Here is a 22273-nt window from a genome sequence, read left to right as displayed (position 1 = left end):
GAAGCCCTTTCTTTCAAGAGTTAAAAAATTCTGTTTTTTGTTTGACCCTCCAGATAAAATTCCTTGGTTGCCCTAATAAGCCCAGAGAGTTGACACATTTAAAAATGTGTATGTATGTATAAACGCTACTAGCTTCTTTATTTTATCTGTTGCTCTTTGTTGCTTTTTGCAACGGTCAGTTTTATTTTTATTGTGAAGTGCTTTTCGACATCTTATTATACTTAACCTTACAATTACATATAACCCACCTTTCAGAATACACAGGCTTCACAGCCAACATTAAACCACGTTGTTGTTTTTTAAAAAAGCATAGTAAACAACACCAACATGCAAAATGCCGTTGGGATTGTTCCCCGTGGAGAGTAGGTGGGCAGAAGATGGTAAAAAATGGTGCAAGAAAATGCAAGCACCGTTTGCTTCTGTGGTTGTAAATTAAAGCAGCCGCATGGGAACGGCTTCATTCCCACATTGCTGCTGTAATGCATAATTGGCACCACCTACGTCGTGTTGTCCCTTTGAGAGTTTCTGCTGAGCTGTACACGGTTATCTTTGGAAGGGAGTGGATCAGGGAGGAAGCCATAGCAAACTGGCCTTGCATCTCGTGACCTCATTAGCCCTCCCCATCCAGTGACCCTCTCCCCAAGACATCAGAGGGTTTTCTAGCTGCTTCAGGAACCAAGTCATAAAAAGGCAGCGCTCCACAATGTCGATTTAGCATAGGAAAGGCAGCTTCTGCAGGTCTGTGTGCAGAGAGACGCCCACTGATAAGAAGAAAACGAGACTGGTCACCCATGCTATGTTCCTGAAGGTGAAATACTTGACATTTCCTATGCACATTCATGTTTCCGCAGAGCTTGCCACGTGGGCTGTGGCGTGCAGTGCGTTCAGGGTACAATATCCCAAGGCCCAGGGAGGTTTGGCTCCCAGGAAAGAAAGTAATTTCATGGGGAAAACCTTGGCTGTCCAGCAACAGGGAGATTACCTGCTAATTCCCCATCAGACAGAGAACACTGCTGGTCACCTTGGGATTGAAGAAATGGAAGAGAAGAGAGCTTTGTCCCTGCTGGGTTCAGCCGAGATTCATTTGTGCCGAGGGCAGAGGTGTAGCATGGGGGGGCGCTGTGGCTCCGGGCGCAGTCTTGAGAGGGGGAGCACACAGCAGGCTCCTCCTTCGGAGCCTGGCTCCGTGCCAGAGCCCTGACTGTGGTGCTTGTGCCTGGTATAGCTCCGCCCCCCAGGGCAGGTTTAATGGGGGGGGGGAGAGAGAGAGAGCAGGTGAGTGGGTGGCAGCGCTGCTGCCCACCCTCCTCAGCCGTAGTACACCTCACGCCAGGTGGCAGCAGCTCTCCCACCATGTCACTTCTGACTCGGCAGCAGAGAGCATTGCACCTTGACCATGGTGAGATGCCCCCGGCCACAAAAGCTCTGCCTCCACCACAGGGTCAGGTGGAGAGTGGAGAGCAGCTTCCCTGCCCCTCTCCTAACCCTGAACTGTGGCACACGGAGGGCGCCCTCTGCACCCCGCCCCCATGCTGGCACACCCCCCTTGCTTGCCCCAGGCAGCGCGGACATACACTCTGCCACTGGCAGAGGGCACCCATGGTTTCAAGCCAGAATGGGGAAATGCATTGCTGAGGGCCGTGCTCAGCTGGTGGGTCTAGCACTGATGTTGCTGTTAGAATTCCTGCTCCATGATTGCAGTCATGGGATTGTTGTCTATCACATGAAGGTATATGTTTTGACTCCACAGTGGGAAGTGACGGAGACAGGATGTTTGTGTTACTGTGTTCCGTGAAGTGGGACTATTGTCCTTTGTTCTTTTTATCTTTGCTGTCTGATGCTGGAGAGAGAGGGAGCCATGTTGCAGTGCTCCGTGTGTGTTTATATGTAAATAAAGTAGATTAGCCAAAATGCTGAGTTGCTAAGGTCTGTCACATGTATGCTGCGAAGACTCTTCGGATCCCTAACTGTGCCGGTGTTGGTTGGCATCGGTCGCTGAGATGTTTGGGCTGAAGAAAGCTTGTGAAGCTCCTGAACGATCGACCAGGAGGGAGGGAACATGCCAGTCGGGCATGTGTCTCTGCCAGGGTCCTACTTGAGTATACGCTGAACTCCTGACAGTGGCATTGGGGCAAGGAGCGTGGCCCCGCTGCAGCATAGAAGGGCGAGTGCCCTGCATGCAAAAAGTAGCCTGTAAATGGGGCTTAAGCAACTTCAATAATTTATCTTCCCATCCAGTTTTCCCTCCCCAGCCCGTTTTGTTGTTGTTGTTTTTCTGAGCCTTTCCAATTGTAAACCTGTGGGCAGGCACTCTCTTGTTGTTTTTAATCCCTGTGTGGTGCTCAGCAAATTGTAGGTGCTTTATAAGTGATAAGTCATAATAATAGATAGGCAGTTTTGATAACTTATTTTCTGGCTTGCGTTCAGAGGATCAGAAGTATGCATCGTCTTTTCTTCACGGAGGGGAATATTGTGCTTTTCCGAAGCTTTTGTTGCTCAATATCTAATTCTCTTTCTTCCTCCCTCCCTCTCTCTCCCCAATTCTCCCCAGTGGATGAATACATCGCTATTGCAAAAGAAAAGCACGGCTACAACATGGAGCAGGTACTGAAAACAATTCAAAAAATTATAGTGTCCTATTAACCAAATGATGACTTTTTCTAAAGGGAAGATTCATTTCCAGTGTTATTGATTGATTGATTGATTGATTGATTGATTGCATTTATACCCCACCTTTCCTCCATGGTGGTTTACATAAGTCTCTTCATTTAATCCTCACAACAACCCTGTGAGGTAAGTGAAATTTGGTGTCCCAGATCCTAGCCCAACACTCTGCATGCCCATCACTTGCATTCCAGTTGTTAATGAAACAAATTCACCTGTAAACCAGAATGTTGTACTGCAGTCTTCCTTCTCCCCTTTGGACCAATGCAGTTAATTTTTTGATGTCTGGAATAAGCATATATTTTACTAATCGTTCCCAGTACGTTGGATTTTGTTATCGTTTCCATTTCTTAGCCTACACATCTTAATTTTTTAAAACCACTGTGGGGATGTTTTACTCCTGTTTCTAACCAAAATAAGGTGGGGGTGGGGGTGGGCAGGCAAGGAGAAAACCATACCCATGTAGATGCATTTGACATGATCCTTATCTGCCATTCTTGGGTGTATTTATGTATAAACAAGCACATTTAATATCTTGCCTCTCCGTAAAAGGTCAGGCTGGCTGGAAACATTAAAGTCTTGCTCAAAACGTATATACCAAACAAACAACAAAGGCTAATACCTTTAAAAAAAAATCCACAATACAAAAGGACACACACCAGTAAGTGACGTCATGAGACATAAACCCGCTAGATGCCTGCCTAGACAGGTGAGCTTTGCCTTTGTTTCTAAATTGCCAAGAAGAACATTCACTGGCACAGCTTCTCTACAAACTCCTTAAGATGGTTCAGAAGCAGGAAAATGCACAGATAGGAGCTAAGCAGAAGATCTCTTCAGGTGTTCAGAAGAATGTGTGTGGCCATAAATTGTGAAGGAGCGTTAGAAACATAGATGTATAAGCCCAATGGCGCCTTAAATCTAGGTTACGGTTGCCACAACAAAATGTCTAGGGTTTTTTTGCCTAATAATAATAATAATAATAATAATAATAATAATAATAATAATAAATTCTATATCACTTTATGTTTTAAAGAAAAAATATCAATGCAGTCTACAACAGATTAAAACCCCAAATAAAAACAATTCACAATGAAACGAATGCAAGCTTCAAGGAAAATGCATTTTGCTTTCTCCAAATTTATTTACCTATCTAATTTATATAGCTGTCCCACAGCAGAAGTACTCTAGGAAGCCAGTGTGGTGTCGTGGTTAGAGTATTGGACTAGGACCCAAGAGTTCAGGGTTCTAATCCCCACTGAGCCATGAAACTCACCGGGTGACCTTCGGCCAATCGCTTACTCTCAGCTTCATGTACCTCCCACAGTTGTTGTTTTGATAACATGTGTAGGATATATGCTCTGGGATATAAACGTGAGAAATCGTAAAGCTGGCTCCTGCCCAGTCTAAAAAGTGACACCAGAAAATGACAAAAGAAGGAGAGAATAGAAGTGGATGTGGATATGTGATTGTTTTAATTACACATGTTTCTGTTTAGTTTTGAACCTAAGGGGTAGCAGATGAGAGAGAAAATTGATTCATGCTTTTCTGTATCTCTTCTGGCCAGTTGAAAATATCATAGTATGTATATGGGTGCCTCTCTTCTTCCCTATGTACCCATTTCCTAGATCTATCTAAATGTATGGCGTGTATGGATGGAGCCTTTAAAGAACACCACCCCATGGCTGTGGTGCGGTGGGTCAGTGCATCTGGCTATTAACCAGAAGGTTGTTGGTTTGAGCTCACCCAAGGATGGCTGCATTGCAGGGGGGATGGACTAGATGACTCTCGGGGTTCCAGCTCTATAGTTCTAGGATTCTATGACCTTCCCAAAACAATCCCGGGAATTATAGTTTACCCCTCACAGACGTTACAAGCTCCAGCTCTCCAAACAAGCTACAATTCCCAGGATTCTTTTGGGAGAAAGCCATGTTCTTTAAATGTATGGCGTGGTAAAGGGTAAAGGGACCCCTGACCATTAGGTCCAGTCGTGACCGACTCTGGGGTTGCGGCGTTCATCTCGCTTTACTGGCCGAGGGAGCCGGCGTACAGCTTCCAGTTCACATGGCTGTCATGGTGAACCAGAGCAGCGCACAGAAACGCTGTTTACCTTCCCGCTGGAGTGGTACCTATTTATCTACTTGCACTTTGACGTGCTTTCAAACTGCTAGGTTGGCAGGAGCAGGGACCGAGCAATGGTAGCTCACCCCATCGCGGGGATTCGAACCGTCAACCTTCTGATCAGCGAGCTCTAGGCTCTGTGGTTTAACCCACAGCGCCATCCGCGTGTACACAGCCTAAATTGGAAACTACTGGAGCATTCTTACTCATGGAACTAAGGTAGATTTGGAGAAGGCGGTGAATAGGATCCACTTAATTCTTGAATGATACATGTAGAGAAATGCATAACTTTAAGCTTTGGTTATTCCATTATTTGACGAGGCACTGTCCCTACTGAGAGGTTAGAAAGGGGTGGAAAGGAAGAAACTATTTCATTTAAAAAAGGTTATTTTCACAGTGAGTCATGTTGAAGGGAATTCCAAGAAGGAAAACTCCCTAGATATTGAGCAATGAGTGCGTGATGACACAGAACTGAGCAGCAGGGTCTTGTGTGTGCTGACCAATGTGGAGCTTCAGGAAATCACAAAGTGATGACTTTTCTACCAATGAAGAAAAACATTTAAAAAAAAATAATAATAGCAATTTGCATTGCAAAATGGGCTTGGGGAAAGGGAAATCCCAGTATCAAAGTTAGCGCTTTCACTTTGAATAACCTGAGTCAAAATGTGTTGGCCAAGAGGTATGTGATCTATATATAACTTGCAGAGAATTAAGAGGTTTGTTCCAGGGCATTTTAACCAACAGATGGAGGGAATAATAATTTTACGTGAGGAGACAGTGCTGCCAAATTAACCTTTTTTTAAAACTATGACCGTGAGATAGTTGGTCCTTTCTGAAATGTTTGCTGTGTGGAGGAAATAAGGAGGAAAGACGGGATCGTAGATGCAACTTGTTGGGGTTCAGAGGTGACGCCGTGCCTTCAACTTTGGCGCTCTTCTGTACAAGAGGATTTAGTAAGATGGGCTTTCCCGACATTCTTTGTGCCACCCTTCCCAAATGTATCATGGTGATCTTGAATGGCTTTTGTCTTAGCTAAGAAACAAACACCTGAGCATATACCTACATACTGTCTCGGGCATTAAAGCCAGCAGCAGGGGCCCTCTTGATAGTTCATCTACCCTCAGAAGTTTGGAAGCGGGAGGTGGCCCAGGAGAGGACATTCTTTGTTAGCTGCCCCTAAGTTGTGTGGCTTTTGTTTTATGATGAAGGCACAATTTTTTACTCTGCATTTGAGCAATATACATATATAACACATGGATATTATATATATATATATATATATATATATATATATATATATATATATATATATATATATATATATATGCAGGTTTTGGTGTCTTCGGGTGTCTTCCCGTGTAAGAGTTGGGGTGTCTAGGCGACGTTTCGACGAGGTCTCACTCGTCATCTTCAGGCTGGTGCTTTCGGCTTCTTGTTACTGGAACAGAGGTGAAGATGACGAGTGAGACCTCGTCGAAACGTCGCCTAGACACCCCAACTCTTACACGGGAAGACACCCGAAGACACCAAAACCTGCATTCCTGTACCCGTGAAAATCTACGAAAGCAAATATATATATATATATATATATATATATATATATATATATATGTGTGTGTGTGTGTGTGTGTGTGTGTGTGTGTGTGTGTGTGTGTAGAGATGTCATCACACTGTAGTTCACATGGTCCCTGATAGGTGGCACTGCTAACTACAATGCGAAGGCAAACTTAGCAAGTGGCCAGCCAGGCAGTGAAGACCAGCGAACAAGAAAGCGGGTGGCAGAGGCCATAGCGGCCATCATCATCATCATCATCATATACATACATACATACATACCCTGCCCATCTGGCTGGGTTTCCTGTAAGAGTGGCAGGGTGGGCTGCAGGGGCCAGCGAGAGAGGGGTGGGATGGGAGAACTGCAAAGTCTTAACTTCTATCTGAAGCCGCCACCCATCCTATTCTCTTGACAGCAATTTGTTTTAAATTGCCTTTTGAAATTGTTGTAACCCACCCTGGTGGCAAAAGGCAAGTAATGAAGGAAGGAATGAATGAGAGAAGCAGAATCTCCGGCTCATTCTGTGACAGTACAGCCATGACCACCAGATCTGAGGACTTCATCTGAAGTTCATTTGCTCTTCAGGAGCGCTGCTCCTCATGGTCTAGGGCAGGCTTCCTCAATCTCAGCCCTTCAGATGTTTTGAGACTATAATTCCCATCATCCCTGACTACTGGTCCTGCTAGCTAGGGATCATGGGAGTTGTAGGCCAAAAAAAATCTGGAGGGCCAAGGTTGAGGAAGCCTGGTCTAGGGAATGCCCAAAGATGTTCAAAACAAAATTAAAGGTGTGGTTTGTACATTGTACTCCATCTGCATGTTCAGTAGTCCATATGTGTGGTCTGCTATTTCTATTATTATTATTATTATTATTATTATTATTATTATTATTATTATTATTATTATTATTATACTGCCCTATACCCGCAGGTCTCAGAGCAGTTCACAGAATAAAATCAAGATATAAAACCACAAAATACATAATAAAAATAAAAACAATCCAATAGCCGCCCCCTCCTTTCTTCCCACAAGGCACCCCCGAAGCAATTTATGATATAATACATCTTAAATTATATAGGAATAGTTAATCTACAATTGCTCACTGGAAGGACAGATCGTGAAGCTGAGGCTCCAATACTTTGGCCACCTCATGAGAAGAGAAGACTCCCTGGAAAAGACCCTGATGTTGGGAAATATGGAGGGCACAAGGGGAAGGGGACGACGGAGGATGAGATGGTTGGATGGTGTTCTTGAAGCTACCAGCATGAGTTTGACCAAACTGCGGGAGGCAGTGGAAGATAGGAGTGCCTGGCGTGCTCTGGTCCATGGGGTCACGAAGAGTTGGACATGACTAAACGACTAAACAGCAACAACAATCTATGATTGGATATATAAAAAACAGAAATATGAAAACAGCTTAAAAGAACGGCACGTAAACAAAATCAGTTCAGTTCTGAGAAAGATACTAAGTGGTGTAAAGCTTTTAGAATTCTTGTGGAAACTGCTCAGGGACTTTACTGTGCTTTGAATGGATCGTTTCAAGATTAGCATGTGTTGTGGTCTCTCTCTCTCTCTCTCTCTCTCTCTCTCTCTCTCTCTCTCTCTCTCTCTGTGTGTGTGTGTGTGTGTGTATGAGAGAGGCAGACAGAAACAGAGACTGTGTGCCTCTTTAGTCAACTGGGAAGGAATGGATGCAAGGCCAGCTTTTCACTTCCAGAACATCTGTGTTCTCCTTATGGTAAGAAAGCAGTGAGCCTGCCAGAAGGTTATCAGAAAGGATCTGAACACAGCCCAAGCCCTAAAACCTAGGAACTAAACCAAGGGTAGAAGTGTTGGTCTTTTAAACCAAGGGTGGAAGTGTTGGTCTTTACATGAAAATTGCCTGGGTGACGGTTGTTTCCCTTTGGTTGTGGGTCCACATTTTGTTGCATTTATCCATGTTACCTCTCTCTTCCTTCCTCCAGGCCCTGGGGATGCTATTTTGGCACAAGCACAACATTGAGAAGTCTCTGGCTGACCTGCCCAACTTCACCCCCTTCCCAGACGAATGGACGGTTGAAGACAAAGTCTTGTTTGAGCAGGCTTTCAGTTTCCACGGAAAAACATTTCACCGGATTCAGCAAATGGTGAGACTTCACTGAGGCCTGAGTGCAAAGGTGTGAGTGCGGGTGCTGCGATCCATGTTGGGTTTGGATGAACTCAAGTAGATTTTCCAGCTGAGATGCTTTGACCATCTACGAAGGTGCAGGGATCTTTAGAGGGAGACGGGAGGGCTGAGTTGCAAGAGCTTGAGTTTTTGGACTTCCTGTTTATTTCCCCCCACTTTGTTCATGAACTACACAATTGATAAGTGTGAAGCACTGATAGGGAGGAGGGCTGGAGACTTGGAGCACGAGATTATAACAGGGGAAAAGATGATGTGTTGGGAACTCCCCCTTTTTACATTTATACTGTAAGAAAAACAATCAAACAAAAAACAGGTTGCAAAAATGCAGAGATAAGAATGAAAGCTACCCTTCAAAATGCTGAAAGCAACTACTGAGGAAGAGAGATTCTACTCAGCTGCATTAAAGCAGCACAGTGGAGAATGCAAATTAAAGGACATAAGATGAACACTCCGGGATATACTTCTAAAATGGAGACTAGTGTTTCATCCTAATAGAATCAGATCCGACAGGGAACTTGTCAGATAAATATTTGCGTATATCATAAAGGGCTACTCAAGTGCACCCCATTCCTCTGTTGTTGCTTTGCCCTTGATGGTTTTAACATTCATGAGTAAGTTTTTCAAGAAAAGAAAAGTGCTGTGTACACACACACACACACACACACACACACGAAACGAAGATTTACCTACAACTGGTAAGTCACTAATCTCATAAAGATGGGAGGGTCTGGCAGTCTAAATGGTCAGGTTATTATTGTTGCGTGTAATATGCAGCAAATTCATAGACTGAGAGCGAGATCAGGCCCTCCTTATACTGGTGTATGGAGCCGAGGGGATTTTATTATTCCACTGCCGTGAAACACCGGCGATGACAACATTGTGATATGGCATCCCATATCCACCTTTCTTGGCCTGGAAAGAGATTTCAGATTGCCAAAACACATCCATCAAAATATTCACGTACAAAAAGATCACAGCAAGGTTTCTAAGGCTAGATCTGTTTATATAGGAGTTGTGGGTGGAACCAAATTAAGATGACAGAAGCTCAGGAGTGTTTTGTATCTGTTTTAATTGTATCTGTTTTTAATTTTAACTCAGCTCTTGCATAAATTTGCTTTATCAACTAGGAGAAAGAACGTGCAGAAAAGTGACTCCCTCTCTCTCAAATCTCTGCATTCTTGCTTTTCCTTGAGGGTTTTTTTTTAAAAAAAGAAAGAACAGAAGTGTTTTATATTTATATTCACTGGAGATTACGGGTCACACTAAAAGCTGTGTGCTGTTAATTAGCAGAAGTAACAGCTGTACCTCCCCCGCCCCACCAAGTCTTCCAGCTTAATCCCTGTTCTTTAACTATTTTACCACCAGTTCTTAAAAATAATACAGTGGTATCTTGGGTTACAGACGCTTCAGGTTACAGACTCCGCTAACCCAGAAATAGTACCTCAGGTTAAAAACTTTACTTCAAGATGAGAACAGAAATCGTGCGGCAGCGGGAGGTCCCATCAGCTAAAGTGGTACCTCAGGTTAAGAACAGTTTCAGCTTAAGAACGGACCTCCCATTCAAAGAAGAATGGGAACTTTTTACAAATTACTTAAAAAGACAACAAAATGAATTGGACTCCTTGGCAGGTTTTGAATAAACATACACAAATTTATTGACTGTTAACATAGCAGACAGATAATACAAGGATTTATACAATTTTATAAGATGCAGAGAATAATATGTGTGGAGAAATCAGAGAGAGGAGCTGAGGGAAGTCTCGGGGGGGGGAGGGTTTGATGGGGAGGTGGAAAAAAGGGGGGAATAATGAATATGATATGTTTTGATATTTTGATATGTTGAAATTGTTAATAAAAATATTTTTTTTTAAAAAAAAGAACAGACCTCCAGAACGAATTAAGTTCTTAACCCGAGGTACCACTGTAATTATGTTTTGTTGTCTAAGGGGCAGAGCTAGATGTGGGGCTGTTACTCAGAATGGCAATCCCATACTGAGTTCTCCCACCTCCTACTGGTAACGTACAGGTGGACGTTTAGCCAGTGATGTAGAGTAGGGTGGGGGGGGACAATGACTTCGTGGTACGGATACCTCTGGCCTGTTGTCGGATTTGCAACTCACATTAGCCCCAGCCACATGTTCCCTGGCTCTGCTTCATGATTTGGAGCATTGGAAATGAGCCCCAAGCTCACACGATCCTTTTGCCTATGTGGCTTTGTCTTTCCCATTTAACCATAGTTTGCCATGATGTCGAAATCTGCAAACTGGATAGCTCTTGCTCTTCAAACTCATTTCAGACTTCAAGCCACGGTTTCTTGATTTGGAACATTATGACAAACTATGGTTAGCACTAAACTGCAGCACTTCAGAGAGAGGAAGCGTTCACCATTATTGACTGATGGAAAACGATGGTTAGGATTTATACTGTGGGAGAAAGGTATGTAAGATGAGTGGAGGAATCCTTCGAATGATGATTTGGAGGTTTGTCTGAACTGAGTCAATATGTAATGATGCCTGTAATTAATTGCGCCTTTGATTGTTTCACAGTTGAGGGTCTTTGACTACCAAGTTTTACATATTTCAACCAACAAAGGCAACCTTTCAGTGAGCAAGATGCAGGGCTTTCTTCTCCATGTGAAGTCTTATTGATTTTCAGCAACTAGCAAAAAATGAACAAGCCACTCCAAAGGCATAAATATGGCTGCTGTGCTTGAAAGGTTCTTGGGAAGAAATGACTTTTCCAGGGCCTGCTTAAAAGTGCATTCTTGTGGCATTCAGTACTGTTATGAGGACGATGGCAGAATTAGTCACTTCAGGTCACCAAGATAGCACCAGCCATGTATGTATGGTACTTTACACAGGAACATGAGCCAAAAAGTGACTTAGGAGGAGCTTGCACTCTAAATTTCAGCCGTGGGAGAGACATGCCAAGGGTGGACAGATAGATGGCAAAGTGAGTGCAGTCTCAGTGCTTCCTTTCAACGGGAGATGAGTGCAAAGTCGTTATACCCACGGCTTCAAGGATGTATAATGGGTTTTGTGACATACTTAGAAGGAAGAGAGACCTAGTATCACTTTGCTATAAGGTAGTTCCAGGCAGAAGGGAGCCAGTAGAGAGTATGGGCAGAATGCCTTGAGATCAGGGAATTTTAGGTTGATTCCTTTGGAGGTGCAACGGCACTGGGAAATCAGAACATAATGATGGAAATGATCACCCTCATTTTATTTGTCGGCCACCTTTCCATAGTTAAGACCACGCTCATGGCGGCTTACAACATGAAAAGTTTCACACAATTGCAAACGTAACAAAAGTAGTTGTAAACAGTAAATAAAGCACATCGAAAAGTATGCAGCCAAATGGGACAGTTTCCACAAAGATCATCATAAGATCATTTTAAGTTGTATTCATTCAACTTGTTTTTTATTATTGGTTGTTAGCCGCCCTGAGCCCAGCCTTGGCTGGGGAGGGCGAGGTATAAATATTTTTATTATTATTATTATTATTATTATTATTATTATTATTATTATTATTATAATATCTAATAATAATAATAAATAAATATAATATAATAAATAAAATAATAAAGGGACACGGGTGGTGCTGTGGGTTAAACCACAGAGCTTAGGACTTGCCAATCAGAAGGTCGGCGGTTCGAATCCTGCAATGGGGTGAGCCCCCATTGCTCGGTCCCTGCTCCTGCCAACCTAGCAGTTCGAAAGCACCTCAAAGTGCAAGTAGATAAATAGGTACTGCTCTGGCAGGAAGGTAAACGGCGTTTCCGTGCACTGCTCTGGTTCGCCAGAAGCGGCTTAGTCATGCTGGCCACATGACTCGGCCAATAAAGCGAGATTACCGCTGCAACCCCAGAGTTGGCCATGGCTGGACCTAATGGTCAGGGGTCCCTTTACCTTAATACAAAGATGCAAAAAACAATTAATACCAATTACAGCAACAAGATCCCCTAACAAAAACCCCTAAACCAGTGTTTCCCAAACCTGGGTCTCTAGCTGTTCCCATCATCCCTGTCCACTGGTCATGGTAGCTAGGGATGATGGGTGTTGTAGTCCCAAAACAGCTGGAGACCCAAGTTTGGGAAACGATGTCCTAAACAATACTGCAACCCAAGAGTATGTTTAGCGGCCTCAGCTTTTGTAGCTGGAGTCAGTCAGGGCCCTTTTTTAAAGCGCTGTGAGACTGACTCGCTGACTTTGGCATAAGCCCAAAGCTTGGCCTTTCTGTCTTTTATACTTGCACCCTCTTTTGTACCCATACACTGCACCCAGTGCCAGCCTTTTCTCCCACAGTGGATCATTCAGAGGCCTTTGCAGTGCAGCTTGGTGTTAACAGTGACCTAGCAGAGACTTCAAAAAGACTAGGAGAAGGGCAGTTCCGTTCTGGACATCCTTTCATAGGCCATGTACCAGGGGTGGTGGGTCCAGGAGCAAGAGTAGGCACAGCAACAAATGTGAGTTTTATCTTTTCATAGTGGGCTATTTTTCACGCCCTTGCATGCCACACTTTCTGTCCTCCATCTGAGACAAGCGGGGGGGGGGGACAAAAGAAAAAAACCACAACTAGTCTTTGAGGAACACACCTCAGCCAGGCAGAAGTACTCAGGGAAGGTGCAAAGAAAAACTGGTGAGGTCATGTGTGGCCTGGGGAGGGTCACGAGAGCCAGATGGAAAAGTATGGAGGGCCACATTTATGAACCATGGATTTAAGTTTTAAGCATTAAGGATTTTTATAAGATAGGATGATAATAGAGTAAGGTAAAGTAATGACAGAATATTATGAACTTTGAAAAGGATTTGCTGTGACAATTATTAATCAAGATACAAGAGATGGGAGGAGGAGGAGGTCGTGGAGAGAAGGTAATGGAAATTGGAGAATTTGAAAAGGATGGTTTTATTTTTGTTTTGTTTTTTCCTTATGGTTTTTTTTTCTTTTTTGTAATGTTGGTTTTTGTGTGTATTTTTTTTTAAAAAAATTCTTCTGTCTCAATAAATATCATTTAATAAATAAATAAATAAATAAAAATTATTTATACCCCACCATCCCCGGCCAGAGCCGGGCTCAGGGCGGCTAACACCAGTAAAATTACAATAAAAACATAATAGAAAAAAACCCAATTTAAAATGCATCCTCACTTTAAAAGTAGCCCATAGATCAAAACCGTAAGGGGAGGGAAACATAAGGGTCAGACTGAGTCCAAACCAAAGGCCAGGCGGGACAGCTCTGTTTTGCAGGCCCTGAAGAAAGATGTCAAGTCCCGCAGAGCCCTAGTCTCTTGTGACAGAGCATTCCACCAAGTCGGGGCCAGTACTGAAAAGGCCCTGGCCCTAGTTGTGACCAATCTAACCACCTTGCGACTTGGGACCTCCAAAGTGTTGTCATTTGTGGACCTTAAGGTCCTCCGCGGGGCATACCAGGAGAGGCGGTCCTATAGGTACGTGGGTCCTAGTATGTCTCCAGGCCTGAGGTTCCCTATCCACAAACCTGCAACCAGGCTTTTCTCATCCCTTTTAACACCTCACTCTAAAAGCCAAGCAATAAACTATAAAAGCAGTCATCAGGTCAGCAGCTGGGATGAAGGAGGCAACTAGGGTAGAAATTACACCAAGAAATCCAAAGTACAGTGGTACCTCGGGTTACAGACGCTTCAGGTTACAGACGCTTCAGGTTACAGACTCTGCTAACCCAGAAATAGTACTTCAGGTTAAGAACTTTGCTTCAGGATGAGAACAGAAATCGTGCAGTGGCGGCGCAGCGGCAGTGAGAGGCCCCATTAGCTAAAGTGCTGCTTCAGGTTAAGAACAGTTTCAGGTTAAGAACGGAGCTCCAGAACACATTAAGTTCTTAACTCAAGGTACCACTGTAAGTCAGTAAGGATACTCTTTAGCTCATCTATAGCTTTTTTATTATTAATATTATTATTAATATTCTTTTGGGAGCCGCCCAGAGTGGGTGGGGAAACCTAGCCAGATGGGTGGGGTATTAATAATAATAATAATTTAATTTTGGCTGGTGAAGAGAATATTACTTGCCTTGCCTCAGGATCTGAGGAACTTTGGTCCCCCCAAAGCAAGACCACTTCCATACAATATGAGAACCAGTGGATGAAACTCAGCCATTATCAACAGGTTTTCAGAGGACATAAGGTTCTATGAGAGGAGGAAATGACATGCAAAATTGCCCCCCTTTCAGGTTGTAAGCACATTCTTTTTTAAAAAGGAAGAAAAAGAAAAAATGCAATTGAGAGACAGCTCTTTAATTGCAAATTGCTTTTTCTAAAGCTGGGCTTGTCTAGCGGTAAAAGCAGAACAACTGATAATGTAATTAGTGTTTAAGTGAAAATAAAGCAAGGCTAACTCAGGTAGAAGTTGGTGGGAGGGGGAAAAACATGCAAACTTGAAAAGGAAGGTGTTGTGTTATGGAACGTGAGGCAAGTTATAAGACCAGCCTCTCCACTGAAGGCCAAATAAAAGGAATCATTAAGAAGCAACCAACTGAAACACTGTCAAGTTGTTGCCTTTTAGTGGCTGTGTTCACATATAATGCTAATCCATGGTGGCTTGGTGTTATGCGCAAACGAAACCCATGTGTACCTCTTTATTTTGTGATTTTAAATTAGTAGTCCTCAAAATGCATTTGGGGACCCGCTTCTTAATTTTTGACACTTGTTTGAGTGGTAGCAGTTCTGCTATTTTGACCCGTTTTAGGTCGCTGTGCAACCCAACCATGGGTCAAAGACCAGCAAAATGTACCGTAAGTCATCGGCTGTGATAATGCACCCACTTTGCCCCTTGTGTTGTGTTCGGTTTCTGGAATGGCACCCGCATTTGGATTTCCCAGAAAACCCATGCACCAGCCTTTTGTGCGCTGCTGCCGGTTCAGGCAAGTGCTAGCTCATCCCCAAGCAATCCCAGAACCAGATTTTGCCCTGTCCAACACAACAATTACCAACTTCTGTTTTCCTCGGTCATGGCTGTTTTCCTTGGCAAACTTTGCTATCTGATTGGAAGCTGGCGCGTGAGTAACGCAGGGTGTCTCAATGCTCCCAATATTCTGTCTTCCGCAGCTTCCTGACAAATCGATAGCAAGCCTGGTGAAGTTCTACTACTCCTGGAAAAAGACGAGAACCAAAACGAGCGTCATGGATCGTCATGCTCGGAAGCAGAAAAGGGAGAGGGAAGAAAGGTAAGCTTGCCGATAGGATTTGAAGACATAGGATCTAGAAACAAGGGCCCTTCGAGGTGCATATTTCGCAGTTTTGTTTTGTGCAGAATTATGCAGGCAGTTTGGAGTTCTTTGAACAGAAATACCTTTTAACACACACAATTTGGGAGTCAAAGGTAATAATAATAATTTATTATTTATACCCCGCCCATCTGGCTGGGCTTCCCCAGCCACTCCCGGCGGCTTCCAACAAAATAGTAAAATACAGTAATGCATCAAACATTAAAAACTTCCCTAAACAGGGCTGTATGGTGGGAATATTCAGTGTTGATGCTGTGTGAGCATCTCACACAAATGTAACAAACAGGCAGCCCTGTTTAGGGAAGTATTTAAGGACTGATGTTTTTATTCTGTTTTTAGATATGTTGTAAGCCATCCAGAGTGGCATGGGAAACCCAGCCAGATGGGCAGTGTATTTTTATTATTATTATTATTATTATTATTATTATTATTATTATTATTATTATAGCAGAGGTGACCAAAATGGCAGCTGCAACTTCCATCATCCCCGTTCACTGTCCATGCTGGATCTGTTGGAGCAGGATTATGACATTGCATAGAAAGCACCATTTCTCCTTAAAGAATGAAAAAATTATTGTGGCCTAAGTTTTGTGGCTGCACCTGACACTGTAGCCTCTGTCCCTAAAAGCTCGTGTCATTATAAACCTGTTTGCCTGTCAGGTGCCAAGATGCTCTCTGCTGTTTCTGCAGCTGCAGATCTGCAATGCTTCCTTTGGAAGTTATCACACAAACAAGGCTCTTGTTTCCCCCCTGAAAAGAGCAGGATTTTGCAGTCTATTGAAAGTGTTGTCCATCTCTGTGCTTTTCCATTTGTATCTGGCCGTATATATAAAACTAAAATTGACATAGTGAAAGGGGTGGAGCCTGGCATTTTAGGACTGGCTGTTTAGATAGCGCCTATCTGACCAAGTTGCAAGAATTATTAATCAGTTGCTGCTACATGAGATCAAATGCAGACCATTCCTGGAAAGTCCTAAATTACCCAAGGAACCTTTCTTTATAACTACCCCAGGATTCACGAGCCCAGTGGACACTGGACATGTCTTATGGAGTGATGACATAGACAGTCCCTGCCAGGGTCTCTGCCCAGCCTGCTTATAGGAACATGCAGCTTCCCTGTTAATTCCTTGTTGTGAAATTGGATTTTCTGGTAAATGGGATCCTTGCTGTGGGCTTTTATTCCCACCTCTCCTCCCCCTGTCAGCCAGTCATGCATTCTGTTCCCGGGGGCAGGGTTGGTTTGCATTAAGGGGAAAAGTCATTTGTGTGTCTCTGTTTATAAAGCTTAAGGCCATTAAAAACAACAACTCAGGGCCATTCAAACACAGCCAATCAGTTCTTAATAAGCCAACATATGAATGAACCTTTTGCCCATTCATGCAGCACCTTTCTGTCTCCGTCTGTCTCAATGAGATGTGTAACTAGCCATCGTTTCCTGTGTTCTCGCAACCAGCAAGCTGGCTACCAGCTTCGCAGCAAGTATGTTGAGAGATGACCGGTCAGACACAGATTGTTCCTTTCACACCTTCTATGTTTGCAAGGAAACATCGCATTAATATTGCCGTTGTTAATTTCCCCCCTTTGTTTCCTTTTGCATCTAAAAGGCTTGCATTCAACAGCATTGTTGTTGTTATTATTATTATTATTATTATTATTATTATTATTATTATTAGGTTTGTGTCTTTAATGGCAATCATCCACTTGGCTTATTCTGAGGACATGCAAGCAGAAAATTTGCAATGGAAATAGTCCCAAAGGGGGAAATAGCTTAATAGTTCCATCCTGCCCCTGTTGGGTTTTGCTTTCTCTCCATCCTTCCTTTTCCTTGAGACCCGCACATGTTCTTAATCTGATTTACAAGGTATTTTCCCCCATACCTTTGGACCCTGGGAAAACTCCACAAAGATGTGCCTGAGCCTAGATTTTGCATTAATTCAGTGCTCTTGCAGTGCAGGAATATTGATTCAAAATAGTCATGAGAGCCTGTTGCTATGGAGATGGTGATTCCGCTCTTACAATTTAGGAAAGGGACCAAGCTAGCATATGTATATTTTGTGTGTGTGTGTGTGTGTATATATATATATATATTTAAAAAACCAGGAATAGATAAACTGCAGGTTTAAATTGTGCTTGGTTTCTTAATTGTGATCCACCTTGAGCTAAACTTGGGAAAGCTGGGTGCAACTGTATTAATTTCATCACTGAGATAAGCTTGTGAGCAAAAAGTGTTTTTGGCTTGATCTCTAGACAGCAAGCAGCACTGCAACTGGTGCCTCCCTCCCCCCCTTTTTAAAGAAAAGTACCAATCCAATTTCAGTAAACAAGCCAGTATCTGAATGTATGTGACCAAAAAAAATATTGCAGCCTGCGGGTGCCTGGTTGCAAACACTGAAGGGAACATTTGCACAACATGAGTGAATGCAGAATAGAAATGTTCCTGAGCCCTGGGTTGGTGCTTGCTTTCATCAACACCAATGACTTACAACTATTGCAACTAAACTGAAGGGAGCAGGCATGCGTAGTAGACTCGCTTCGCATGATTTTCCAACATGCCTTACTCTTAACACTGGAACCAGAGCAAGCAAAATAGTAATCGGAAAATTGCTAGGAACTTAAGAAGCTGGCTTATTTTGAGTCACACCGTTAGTACATCTAGGTCTTTAGCGTAAAGACTTCACTCACCTGGTGTCTACACCCATGTCACTTAGGCGCAAGACGAAGGTTTTCTTTTCTTTTTCCAGGCTTTTAAGTGAACTTCCTGAATTTCATCTTTTTAAATGGTTGAGTAGGGCTGCGGTTATTGTTCTCAATTGTTTGGGTGTGTGCATGTGTACGCTGTTTAGTGTGTGTGTGTGTGTGTGTGTGAGAGAGAGAGAGAGAGAGAGAGAGAGAGAGTTTGTCTTTCTTGCACTGCATACTTCATATTTTTGTTACTGTGCTTCTATTGCTTGCTGGCCTGGGAATTCTTGAGAGTCAAAGGTATTGTTTTATCCAACCAACAAATGCAAGACGCAATGGTGGATGCAGAAGCAAATACATGCATTCTTCCTCCACCTTCAGCAGGTGCACTGGGAAATAAAAGGCCACCCAGGTAGCCCCCTTCACACATTACGTTTTATTTCGTTTGTTAGTTTGTACGTTGCCCTTTTGTATAAATATTCCCAGGGCCGCTGCGTTCAATAAAGCAGAACAATAAAAACACATGCAGCGAACGTAATTTTATCCACCACTTCAGTTTATTATCGTCAGCGACGATCTTTCCACAGTTAAGAGAGAATAAAAAGGAAGGAGAGAGATCTCAGTGGTCCAGCATCTGTTTTGTAGGTCTCAAGTTCAATCCCTGGCATCTCCCATGTAGGACTGGAAGAGACCCATGACTGAAACCTTGGGGAGATGCTGTCTATCATTGTAGAACAGAGGCAAGCAATGTGGTGCCACCCAGAGATAGTTGGACTGACTCCCAAATCCCATCATCCCTCATGGCTAGCTGCAAGGGGTGATGGGAGCTGTAGTCCAGCAGCATCAGAAAGGCACCATGTTGTCTACTGATGTCATGGGCTGGTTGGGCGCAGAGGAATGGTGGGAGGAGCCAGCTGTGGAGCTCTCAAGGGAAGAAGGCTCAGAGCCCAGGGGTTGGTGGTGGGATAACAATGAGTGGTCAGAGGGAGAAGGCTGGGAAGAGGCGGTGTCCAAAGCTGAAGAAGTAACAGGGCTTAGCAAGTTGGGAAAGTCCATGGTAGAGAGAAGTCTAGCATCAGAGGCAGAAGCTGAAGCAGGGGAGGAGGAAGGATAAGAGGCAGGGATGAGTCTGACTGGTGAAGAGGAAGGGGTGTCTCCCTCTCCTGCTGCAACAAGCTCCCCACTGGTCTCCCAGAACCAGAGGAGGCATGAAAAGGGGTAGAGGAGAGGTTGACTTCATGGAGGTGCAGTCTCTGATTGCTTGGAAAAAGCCCTGGAGAGGAGGGGATTTGAGCAGCTGTGGAGAGGTGGGGACTTTCAGTCTCGGCAACTGCTTCACAGGGCAAGACCTTTTGGAGATGAGTAGTTGTGCTCATTAGGCCTGACACCCCTGCGCAGATCCTGTTTTGCTAATGAAGAGTTAACTCCAGCTTGCTTAGTGTGATTTACTGCTCCTGTCAACCACTGACTTAGATGGTGCTGATCTAGACGGACTCAGTCGTGTGACTCTGAAAAAGCAGCTTCCCCTTCCCATTTGGGGAAGGGGCTGTAGCTGTGTGGTCAAGCATCTACATTGCATGCCAAAGGTTCCAAGTTCAATAATCCCTGACTTGCAGAAACCCCTGTCTGAAACCCTGCACAGTTGCTGTCTGCACAGATTTGAAGTTAAGTTTGCCTAGCCAAACGGTAGCAACAGATTCATAAAGCGCGAGAGAGAAACAGGGGAGGAGGTGTGTGTGTGTGTCGTTCTCTTCATTTAATTGTATACAACATATTAGAAAGCTTGTACAAGTGATGGTGTATTTGCAAGATAGCACATTAAGTTAAGGTTGCCTGAATCGGTGCCCCCTCAACGATTCCTGCGTTGGGTTATTAAAATTATTTTTGCCTCGATTTGTGAAAACCACGGAGTCAGAAAATAATAACAGAAGTGTTCCGCAGTAAACAGGTGCAAAGTCCAGGCTCCGTGGAAGGAATTCTAAAAGGGTTTGGGAAAGAAAACAGCAATGTATGTCATATGGGCTTCTGCAATAGCTTTTTTTAATTTCATGGGTTGTTGGAAAGGTGTGCCAGTTTCATTGGATCTGAAGCCTATGCATATATTAAAAGTGGAGCCAGTAAGTTCCTCGCTGTTGTCTGTCCTTCCTACACGGCACAAGCCTCTTCAGTAGCATCCTGTACAGCAATGCTAAGTCACAGGTGAGCATCACTGTGAACGGTGGTCCAGCGTCTGATTGGAATTATTGAAGGATCAAAACCTGATAGGTTAGATCAGTGATCCATCGTGCTCAGGATTGATGTTGCCCTTCGTCAGTGGTTCCCATAATTGTTGCCCCCGCGGACCACTTGAAAATTGTCGAGGGTCTTGGCAGACCTCTGAATGGCTTTTCATGCCCATTGTAGCAATTGTAATGTGCTCTACAAGGTGCTGTCTGGTTTTAATTGTAATTTCATTGCTGCTTTTACCGTTTATATTTTACCGTATTACGTAGAGTGCAGATTGTAACACAATAAAATAACAATAAAAGAAGTAATGCAGACACAAATTAAAAATCAATATCACTGTTTTAATGCAATGGAAGTGCCGTCTCCTGTAGTCAGCCACAAATCCACAGGCGCACTGTGGACAACCTGAGCAAAATTTGCAGACTCACTGGTGGTCCATAGGCCACATTTTTGAGAAACCCCTGCCCTCTGGCTCACCCCTGGGCGGTTCACAAGTGTAGCCAACCCTTCCAGTTCAACCTGGAAATCAAGAGGGAGGCATATTCTGGAGACAAAAACTGCAGTTCTGGTTAACAGCTTGTTGCTAGACATGTCCTCCTTTCCTTTTATGTTCCCTTGCTTGTGTCCCTTTTCCACATGGTGTTGTCTTTTTTTTCTTTTCTTTTTTTAAGATAGCAAGCCTGCAGGCTGGGTTTGTTTATTTCAAAATAATTAACTGTGCAGTGCCTAGCAGTTGAGGCACTTTATAAACAGTGCATATTAATCTCTCTCTTTCAAAGTAATTGCTATGATATAGCTTGCATATTAAAGCAGCAGTTAGACCCATGGGAAGCTGCTCTGTGCCAGGTTGGGGCTATTCGTCCAAGAAGCCAGAGAGATGTCCCTCCAGATGTTCTCAGACTCCAGCTTCCAACATAGTCAGGGGTCGGAGGTGATTGGAATTGCAGTCCAACAACACATAGAGGACTACAGATTCCCTTTGCCTGATCTAACCCAGTATTGTCTAGCCCAGGCTTCCTCAACCTTGGCCCTCCAGATGTTTTGAGACTACATTTCCCATCATCCCTGACCACTGGTCCTGCTAGCTAGGGATCATGGGAGTTGTAGGCCAAAAACATCTGGAGGGCCGAGGTTGAGGAAGCCTGGTCTAGCCTGACTCAAGGGTTTCAAACAGGATCTTTCCCATCGCGTGCTTCCTGGTCTTTTTAACTGTGGATGCCAGGGATGGACGCCAGGTCCATCCTGCATGCAAAGCATGAACTCTGCCTCTGAGTTGCGGTGCCTTTCTCCTTGTTCTCAAAGATAACACTTATAGATGCTTCTACAGCTCTGGGTACCTACACAAACCAATCTAGGCAGCTATTCCCAGGTCTCACTCTTATGAAGCAGTTGCAGCAGCAGGGGACCATTCCCCTCGGCGGGCTGCACGCATGCAGCCGGAGACTGAGCCTGCGTGGAAGCCGCCTCTGCTCCTCCCTTTTCACTCCGCTCCTGGTTCTGGGAGACAGTGGTGCAGGAGAGGGTGGGGAAACACTTGGCCCTTCAGTTGCTTGACCTGCCTCTTCCTCCGCTTCTTCCAACCCATCCTGAGCTCCACCCTCCAGCTCG

General features: G+C 44.0%; 1 protein-coding gene across 2 annotated transcripts in view; it reads left to right on the top strand.

Annotated features, from left to right (window-relative positions):
* Positions 1–22273, top strand: part of RCOR1 (REST corepressor 1) — a 140216-nt gene that overhangs the window by 78866 nt on the left and 39077 nt on the right. For both annotated transcript variants that reach the window (XM_081193266.1, XM_081193265.1), the window contains exons 4-6: positions 2552–2604; positions 8301–8462; positions 15582–15700. In XM_081193266.1, the coding sequence (XP_081049392.1) occupies positions 2552–2604; positions 8301–8462; positions 15582–15700 (334 nt within the window). The remainder of the gene's footprint in view (positions 1–2551; positions 2605–8300; positions 8463–15581; positions 15701–22273) is intronic.

This window comes from Podarcis bocagei, assembly GCF_964188305.1.
Source record: "Podarcis bocagei genome assembly, chromosome: 1".
NCBI lineage: Eukaryota > Metazoa > Chordata > Lepidosauria > Squamata > Lacertidae > Podarcis > Podarcis bocagei.
Note: the sequence above shows the minus strand (reverse complement) of the source record. Positions and strands in the feature narration are given on the sequence as shown.